General features: G+C 45.1%; 1 protein-coding gene across 1 annotated transcript; it reads right to left on the minus strand.

Annotated features, from left to right (window-relative positions):
* Positions 1-3,443: 3,443 nt before the first annotated feature.
* On the minus strand, positions 3,444-9,827 carry LOC111146440 (family with sequence similarity 205 member C). Its single transcript, XM_022501996.1, has 5 exons — positions 9,684-9,827; positions 9,150-9,195; positions 8,563-8,623; positions 6,898-7,382; positions 3,444-3,987 (listed from the first exon to the last, which is right to left on the minus strand). The coding sequence occupies exons 1-5, from the start codon at positions 9,825-9,827 to the stop codon at positions 3,521-3,523; spliced, it is 1,203 nt and encodes a 400-aa protein (XP_022357704.1). The 3' UTR covers positions 3,444-3,520.
* Between the last annotated feature and the right edge of the window lie 240 nt (positions 9,828-10,067).

A 10,067-nucleotide genomic window follows, 5' to 3' on the forward strand; every position in this document is an offset into this window, starting at 1 on the left:
TAGGGAGATTAGAGCACTTCCTGCACTTCCTTTAGCTCTTGGCTCCTGTGTGGTAGGTCAGAAGGTGGGAATGCAGAGGTACCACCTTCTGTCCAAAACATAGATCCAGATCTTCCACTCAGGGCAGCTTCTGTGTTTCTACTGGGTCTGGTATGTGTGATTCTGTGGTAGAGGGGCACAGGGATTCAGAAGTTCACTTATGAGATGAATGTTGCACATTCATGTATTTATTTTGATTAGCCAATTTGGGCATGTGAGACTATCTACCCAGGAGATCATGATCTGCATAAAGGCAAGGCCTGTGTCTTGGTGACTGTTATGCTTGCCATAGTTTCTGTAACACAGTACATACTCAAATATTTTAATTGTTGGATGTAAGATGTCTTTCAAGGTCACTTTTATTGTGACAACTTTTTTGAGACCTCAGGGTTCTCCTTATCTGCTGAGTACCTCCTTCTGGGGCAGGACCCCATATATCATAGCACTCATCATACCAATGTAATAATTTTTCTGTCTCTCTAGCCTAGTCACATGGTTTATGGTTTTAAATACATCTATCTATCATCTATCTACCTATCTATCTATATCATCACCATCACCACCACCACCACCATCATCATCATCTATGTATATCTATTTATCTAGTTGTCTGTCTGCCTAAAGCCTGGGCACTTCCATGAATTCCAGGATCATCTGCTCAAATTGTCTAATCAATATATATACACTTGAATGTTCAGTATCTATCTCTATGTAAACGTGAACTCCTAATTGAACACAATTTAAAAAAATTAAAAGAAAGAAAGTGAAGTCCTGATTACCACTCCCCGCATCCAATCACACATATCACTCTGCTCCAGTCCTAGCATTTCTCATATCAGTTAATGGTAACTCCATATTGCCAGAAGTTTGGGCCAGAAACATTGGCGTTATCCTTGATTTTTTTATTTTTCCTAACTGTCCACATCCAATGTATCAGCAAATGGATATCAGTATCCTATTGTCTGTACCTCAAAATGAATCCAGCATCTAAACACTTCTAGCGTCTTCTGCTAAGATTACTGGAATAATCTCATAACTAATCTCCTTGCGTCTCTCCAGCTCTATATCCCCAACACTGCTGTTAGCAACTCAGCCTAAGTTACTTTTTAAAACACAAGGGAGATCTAAGCAGATCCTCTAACAGCAACTTCCATTTACTCAAAAATCAAAAGACTTTGCAATGACCTTCTAGGCCTTACCCCATTTGGCCCCTTTACTGCTCTGACTTTGTCCACCATTACTTTCCCCCTAACTCTGCTTTGGGCTCACTGTGCTTCTTCCTTGGAATAGCTCAGGCATATTCCAGCCTCCAGACTGTTCATGTTTGACATGAAAGTTCCTGTTATCCATGTCTGACATGAAATTTCCTCAGTTATCTATGTGATTTACTCTCTCATCTCTCTCTAGTCCATGCCTACATTTTTAAAAATGGTGTTTATTTGTCAGAGAGAAAGAGAGTGTGTGAGCGTGCAAGCAGGGGGAGCAGCAGGCAGAGGGAGAAGCGGGCTCCCTGTGAGCAAGGAATCCGATGAGGGACTCAATCCCAGGATCCTGGGATCATGACCTGAGCCAAAGGCAAGTGCTTAGCTGACTGACTGAGCCACCCAAGCATCCCATATGCCCACATTTTGGGGAAAAAAAAAAGATTTTATTTATTTATTTGAGAGAAGGGCAGAGATAGTGACAGCATGAGTAGGGAAGATAGGGAGAAAAAGACTCTCCACTGAGCAGGGAGTCCAATGCATCTAGGGGCTCGATCCCACGACCCTGGGATCATGACCCAAGCCAAAGGCCACACAGGTACACCCATGCCCACATTTTTTCGTGAGACTTGCCCTGAAATCCTTCCCCAAACTTCTTACCTCTTACATATTTGGTCACCTTCTACCTATTGCATTTTTTTACTTATGCTTCTTTTAAAAACTATTTATTTGACAGAGAGAGAGAGCACAAGCAGGGGGAGCAACAGAGTGAGAGGAAGAGGAAGAAGCAGGCCTCCTGCGTAGCAGGGAGCCCAATGTGGGGCTCTATCCCAGGACTCTGGGATCGTGACCTGAGCCAAAGTCAGATGCTTAACCGACTGAGCCACCCAGAAACCCCTACTTATGCTTCTTTTCTCTCCCTCCCTATTGTACCATCAACGTAAGCTCATTGAAGACATTGTTTTTTCCTCTTTTGTCCATTGCTGTATACTCAGTGCTTATACAAGTGTGTGGCCTATAGTAGATGCTCAGTATTAGTTGAAGAAATGAAAAAAATGCATGAGTGAATGCCATCCATTCCCCAGTTTGGCAATCTCATTCTGATCCCTCAAAAGTTTTAATATGCTTTTGATTATTATAAGCACTTCTCCAGCAAGTTACTGTTCTCTTACATAGCATGTCCATTTGTTTGACACCATACATTTGCACAATTTGTACACTCAGGCTGTGGGAAACCCAGAGACTCTCCACTTCCTTCCTGGCTAACTTCTTATCCTTTGAAATTCAGTCTACATATCACCTCTTCTAAGAAAATTTCCATGAACCCCCTCCCCCTACCACATTAGTATAAGTGCCCTCCTGTGTATTTTCACCCACTTCTTCTAACCCGTCCTTATCAAAGTGTTTTAGTAGCTTTTTATTTGACTGTCTACTCCATGAGTCCATAAGCTCAATGGAGGAAGGCCTGTTGTTCATTGTTGTGCTCCTAGTGCCTGGCATAGTACTGGCACATAGTGGTTGAATATTTGAACTATTGAATGTTAAGACTCAGGTCAAAGTCATTTTTATTGTGATCTTTTTGGGAACCTTCTCTTCAACTGATCTTCATTCTAGGAGGCATTTATTCCACGCAGCTGAAAGGCAATGGGGGTCAAACTGGCAAGAAGCTGCAGCAGACTCCCAGATGATTAATCCTTTTAAAGATCTAATCAGTAATAACAGTGTTCAGAGAGGGGAGATTCTATCATCTGCTTCTGACACACGTCACATTACCTGTATGCTTTTGTGTTTAACAAGGATGAGCACTGTGACACTCCTGTAAAAAACCTCCCTTCAGACTCTGGGCATATAAAAAAGTTATTGGTGAATTGTGCCTATGGGCCAAAAATGCACTAGATTCCTGGCTGCTACTTCTTATACTATTCTCATGTCCACATTGCTCCTCTAGGGCCCATAGATGCCACAGGAAGACATGACAGAAATCAAGCCTGATGCACCTTCCATGCACCTTGGACAAGGGTCTTCCTTCTTTGCTCAAGTCCCCCAATCCATAATTCAGATTGGGACTGAAAGAGTTGTATGGAAAATGCTGATCTATTTGAAATATGTATTTAAGCTCCTATTCTGTAAAGTATTATATACCTTCTTTACTCTATATATCACATACAACCTTAGAAATAAGGAAGCAGAAACAGATGGTTCTTTGCTTAGAGGTATAGAGTATATTTGGAGAGGGTCCTGCCTCACCTGCACATTAACAGAAATGATGACAGCCTTCTTCATGGGCATGCAGAGGATTGGGAACCTATGAACTCCTTTTTCCCGGACTGGGTATTCTCTTTGTGTAGACCAGTGCCTTCTGCTGAGGTGAGAGCTGAGATGTGGGGTGGATTTTCTAGTTGAGTGGCACAAGTCAGCTGAGGACAATGCTTGGAGCCATCTCGGGAAAGGCATAGGAACCAGGAGTGTCTGGGCTGAAGGGATTGTTCCTTGAGTTCATTGTCCAGAGACTGGGGGGCATCAAAGAAGGTCATGCCCTCCTCCTCTGTTTTCTTCTCCAACTTGGCTCCTCTCACAGGGTGTCCGGTCGGGGGTGGAGCCTTCTCAACCATTTTTGTCATGGGTTTGGGCACTGTTTCATCCTTAGAGAGGAGAATGGATTCTTTATGCCCTTGACCTTTCATCTCAGGATTAATCCAGTGTGAAAAGTGCTTCACCTTATTTCCCAAGCCAGCTTCTGCAGGTTCTGGAAGAATGGGATCTTGTGAATATGGGCTGCTTTTACTAGACCCTGTAGCTTTTGACCCTAGAAAGTGTGGCCCTATAAATTTTGGCCCTGCAAAGTTTGGATCTCAAAAATGTGGTCACTTTAAATGCTGGACTTACAATTTGGTCCAGCAAATAATTACCCAGTAAATTGGTCATGTAAGGTCTGGCCCATTAAGCTCTGGAACTCTAGTTTTGGCATTCTGAGGAATCCTTATTTGGATGAGGTCATTCAGCTTGCTTTAACAGCCTTACAGACCATTCTCATCTGGTCTTTTGACCCAAGGAATCCTAGGGGATACTCTAGGAACTCAAAGTGAAGGAGAAACTTGTGAAGGTGCTGACAGGGATCAGTCAGCTGAGAGGATAGAAATAGTGGCTCTGCAGATCCAGTCAGATCCTTACTAGTTCCAACTCACTCAAGGAAACCATCTTGACCTAACTAAAATCCTACCTAGAAAGATCCTAGAGATACATTTGGGAAGTCAGGGGCACTAAGAGTTCTATTTATAAGTGTCCCTCCTGGCCTCAGCAGAGTAGATGCTCTCTCTGGCTAGGGAGAGCTTCAAAACTGAACCCCCCTTGTCTGTGATTCTCTGTTGCTTTAAGTCTTCCTGGATCCTTTGTTTTCTCTGCTGGGGTAGGGAGTTGTGCTCACCTTTGCAGGGATAAGTGTTCCAGGGCTCCTCCAGGCTGAGCTTGTTCACATGGCCTCCAGGTGAATACAAAGCATCTGGGACCCTGTTGTGTCCTCAGTGGGTTGTGAGATCTTGGAAGCCCGGTGGGACTAGCTTGCTTTTGGTTCTCCTGCACTGCCTTAGTTTATCTGCAAGCTATTCTTTAAGGCAGAGCATTCTAGAGTACATGGGATGATGCCTTGTGGGATGGGGAGATCCTGGAGCAATGTTTTTCCTTGCTTGTTTAGACTCTGAAAGGACTTCTAGGAAAAGATATTCCTTGGGACAGCCACAATTTGTTCCTGGACTCCTTTTTCTTTATAAGATTTCCCAAATATATCTACAGGAATTTTTCAGATTAAAATTTAGTTTGGTCAAGATGGCTATCTTGAGTGAACAGGGGCCAGCAATATGTCTGGCCCTCTAGAGGCACCATCTCCATTCACCTATACTTCAACCTGGAATGCTTATATATTGTCAGAACAAGTCTCACTGGCATCTTGAAAACCTGGCCCAGGACTTATGCATTGATGTTTAGATAATATTGAGCCATAGGTTATATTGGGTCCTCAAAAGCCCCAGGCACATCTCTGTGAATGCAGATTGGCCAGTGATTGCTGTGGTCATGGCCCTGGAGAAAGCCACATAATAAAAAGCTGGCAGCCCTGACAGTAAGGCCAAAACTTGTCTCCAGTTTCTCAGTGGCCCCGTGGGAAGATACCCAGGCAGGTGCTGACCAGAATGATCAGTGACAGCATCAAGTGGGGCTTGTTGCTGCTGGTCAAGGCCTATCAGTGTTGAGGATGTGGCTTCCTGATCCATGTAGGGGCTGACAGCTACCACTACATCTAGAGACTTTCTTTCTGGGCACAAGGGAACCAAGCTATTGTCAGGGCCCTTGGAATGCTGCAGGCCCAATGATTTCTAGTCCCAACAGCTGCAAATGTGAACAGTAATAAGGCCCCAGCAGTTTTCCCCACACCTGTAGTCACCGTACCTCTGCAACAGTGCCTTAGCCTGGGCAAGCAACTGTGGACTGGTCCTGCTGCCACAGTGGATCAAAACAACTCACTATCTCCATTGGCCTCTAGGTCTGCAAGCTAGGGGACACTCACACTGGTCAGTGTGCTGCTCTGGGGCAGGGGCTGCTGGTCAGGAGGAGATAGGAGCAACTGTTTGGACTGCTGGATCTTCTGGGGCAGGCCCTTGCAATAGTGAATCAACTTGCTAAATCAACAACTTCTGAAAGTAGAACTCAAGCAGCTCTGGGCATGTTCCAGGGAAACACCACCTCCCTCTTGCAGACTGAAAGGGGTTTCTCCTAACAGGTAGGCCCCTGGGGACAGGCAGAAACATGTCTCAGGGCTTATTTTGTATGGTTCTCTGCACCTACAGAGATTTCTGGGCAACAGCTGGCAAGCCCCACTGAAGATGTAGCTGCCTTTGCAGCTGGTGCTGCTCTAAGTCTTCACACTTGGCCAGAGGAGGAAATGGGATATTGAAATGGGTTTGTTGTTAGTCAGATGGAGAAGCCCAAATTTGGGAATGTGGAAAGAAGGTGGGGCTAACTTAGGTGAAGGGAATTTTAGACAGTACAGAGATTATGAAGAAATTCTTGAAGAATAAGGGGACTGGGCTCCCCTTTTGTGGAGAGATCTTTAGGGGGAGACTGAGGACTCATTGTGCAGAAAAGAAGAACCCAGAAAGGTAGCTATGTTTCTGCTGCAGATAGCACACTGAGGCCTCAGTGGGTCCTCCAGGCAATGGATAGAGGCCACTTAGAAATTGAAATGTAGTAGAGGGTAGAGCCAGAGCTGTGGAGTTTGGGATTTGCTTGCAATGGTATTTGCTCTGGATTCATAGTGGATCCTTCTATAAACCAGAAAGTTTGGGTGGAATGGCTCAACTCTCATGAACCCAGGATCAGGAAGATACCCCATATTTTCAATAGTGGCCTTAGAGGTAGCATTATGATGAAAGAAATGATTATTTTTTCCCCCCAGGCTTGGAAAGTATCTGAGGCTATGTGTTATAAGCTGTCAGAGGAACTCTTCCAAAGATCTTGGAAGCCCTCAGGTATAGAAATGCATGCATTTATATACGCGTACTTAAGGATTGGGGAAATAAGCATATTCAAGGCAATGGGGTGTTTCAGGTTCATGAGTTCTGAATTCAGAGAAAGAAAGAGAATCAGATATTCAAGGGTAGCTGACCTTGTTTTTCCAGCACACATTCAGAGTGGCTCTTCCTCTTGTCCTGCTGATTCACAGGAATCCTAGGCTCCTCACTTGAAGAAGACTGAGCTCCTGCATCCCTGGACACATCTGGCACTTGAAATCCCTTCCTTCGCTGAAGGAGTTCAGCCTGGTGATCTTGGAGGCTGACACTGGTTGACTGGACAGCTGACTGTGTTAAGGATTTCTGATCCGTTAATTGTAACTTTATGGGGGTTACAGATGGAAGTGAAAGATCTTTGGAGTGCAGGGAACCCTGACTCTGCTCCAAAGAGAGACTAGACATGGACAAAATCTCTAGGCAAGAGGAGCCCTGCGATGGCCCCGATGAAGGGGGAGAGATCAGGGTGTTCTCACCCGCCAGCAACTGCTGAATCTCTAGAGCCACAGCATTGCAGATGGGGCAGGAAGGATCTGCACACAGGAGCCGCCTCACACTTCCCTCCTTAGGAAGCCAGCCCTGGCTGGGAAGGGAAGATGACAACAGTTACTGATGGAGTGACACCTGCCTCTTTGTTTGTTTGGCTTGGTTTGCTTTTTTAAATAGGCTCCACACCCAGCATGGAGCTCAGAGCAGGGCTTGAACTCAGAACCCTGAGATTAAGACCCAAGCTGACATCAAGAGTGGGACGCTTAACCTTCTGAGCCACCCAGGCACCCCAACACCTGCCTCTTTGAATATGTGTGGCCTGGAGATTTGGTCCACCCTCCCCTAGTCCTGGGAGCCTTGGGGCCTATACCCCCAGGGTGTTTATCCACCCCCTTTTCCTCCTAGGAATATGCCATTGTCAAGTTATGTTGGGCTGGGCTGGGCTGAGGGTCTGGAGCTTGTTGGGCAAGGTCTCAGACAATCCATGGGAATGCAGGGCCATGAGAGACTAGGAGGTGGGGTACATTCTCTGTTGATCTATGTTGAGAAGCTGAACCAGGAAAAAGGAACAAGGCAGAAGCGGGGAGCCAATGGTTAGCTGATGGGGCATCACCAGGAACATTACCAGGGAGAACGGGGAGTCAGACTCATCTGGGATTAAGAAGGCCATAGCCTGGCATTCATATTCCTAAGCTGTGGAAAATGAGGTCTTTGTGGGAACTCCGCATTCTGGGGATTATGGAGTGTCCTAGCTCCTATACATAGCATCTCTTGAGAGCTAATCCCATTCCTAGAGCTTTTAAGAGGATGACAGGCTCCTTTCTGAGGGCTGTCCCAGGAATTGGCCTCCCTGAAGACAAAACCATGGAGGTAATATCAGCAGGCTCCAGGGGTCTGCCCTTGAATAGCTGTAACTGTAAAGGGAATATGGCCTGGTCATTTATTTGTGCATGCATTTATCTGTTCTCTTGACTGGATAACTTGTCTGTGGCTGAGTGCAAACTCATGTAGCATCTTCAGTGAATTACATAGTAGTGAAATCCTGAATTTCAGGACCACTGTGAACCTAGCCCAGAGCAGAACTGGGAGACTCCTCCTACCTGAGACACCTGATCCCCCTCTGCCCTGGCAACCCTCTCAACCAGTCTTCACCATCCACTGTGTCTGACTCCCTCCCAGACATTATCCCTCTTCTCCTCCCTGCCCCAGGCCAAGCAGAGAAATCATCACAGGCCAGGCTGAGAGTTTGGAGACTACAAAGAAGAAGTGATCACCTTTTCATGACAGAGAGCAGCTCCCATGGCTTCTCAGCTTTTTCTCGGGAATGTCTCCTAGCTGAAAAAACACAACAGTGTTACAAGAAATGAGAGGATGCAGGGATATCCTATAGGAAGCTGAAGGCCTTGAGTAAAAGGAGGTTGAAAACCCCAAGTCAATGCTCTAAGGCATGTCTGTGTACAACTTAACCCATTGCAACATGCTATCCTGGACCCAATTTCATTTGATCATCACAACCACACTGTGAGTGAGGCAGGATCATGAGACGCCCATTTCCTGGACCATGGACTGAGACATGAAGTGACTTCCACAGGGTGGTAAAACTATTTAAAAAAAAAAAAAGGCTTCTGTCCTACTTCCTCATTCTTCATTCCCAGGGGCAGGTGTAAGGTAGAGAATTTTGGGACATTCCTAGGCTCTGATTTCCCACCCAAGAAAGTCTTCTGGGAGAATTTGTCAGCTGAGGCAATAGGAGCCTTCAGTGGTTAGAGCACCTGGCTACTTGTTCCAGGGGTCATAGAGTACAGGAATCAGGGAATCTTGCCCATAGCGAGGGGAGTCCAAGGAGAAACTAGGACTTTACCTCTTGATGTTCTATCTTTAGCCCTTTGTTTGACTCTCCGGTGATGCTTGAAAACAAGAAAGTTAGAGTATTAAGCTGGGGCACCTTTTACTTTTTGTCTCTAATGAGACAATCTGTAAATATTTCCCAAACTTTTTCTATATTCCAATTTCATATACTCTCCTACCATTCTTTTCCCTACTCTATCTTTTTCACCCATCATTTCCCTTCTCTTACTACTCATTCATTTTAAGGCTCTACTATATTATATACCTCTACCCCTACTCCCTGAACAAATTCTGTGAGGATATCAGAATGAGACAGTAGAAAATATGAACAGATTAAAGGATAAGAGGTCTAGCAGCCAAAGAATTTTAGCTACCCAAGGTCCTGAATGTCTCCCAACCAGAAGAATCAACCCAAATTTGGATCTATTAAGGGATCCATGAGGAAACCCCCATAAAAATGTAGGGGTCAGGGTAACAGGAGAAAGTAAGAGGATAAAATCTTGTTTGAAGCTTAATCAGTTTAGTTATGGTCATTGTGTTTCCCTACCCGGCAACAGCTCCTGTTAGGTCCCAACCTTAATTCTTGGTGGCTCTTTTTCACTTGCCAAATAATTAATGCAATAATAATGATGGAGCCATAAGTGTATAAGGGATATCCAACATCCCACAGAAGAAAGGTAGGGGTCAACATAATCTAATCCTCACTAGCCATCTCTCTTCCTATGCTTTCAGGGACTTGGAACCTAATGCCTCCAAATTCTAGACCTTGTCATCTCTGCCTCACAGAAGATGGAACCAGATCACTAGACTACATCACAAAGCTCTCCTATTTCAAAAGGCGTGCAGAGCATCACAGACCTTTATTTGTCTGGGAGAAGCTCATGTGATGCAGTGTTCAGATGAAGTATCTGGTTGCCTGTATGAGTTGCAG

The sequence above is a fragment of the Enhydra lutris genome, unplaced genomic scaffold, assembly GCF_002288905.1.
Source record: "Enhydra lutris kenyoni isolate GAN:26980312 unplaced genomic scaffold, ASM228890v2 scaffoldscaffold13, whole genome shotgun sequence".
Lineage (NCBI taxonomy): Eukaryota > Metazoa > Chordata > Mammalia > Carnivora > Mustelidae > Enhydra > Enhydra lutris.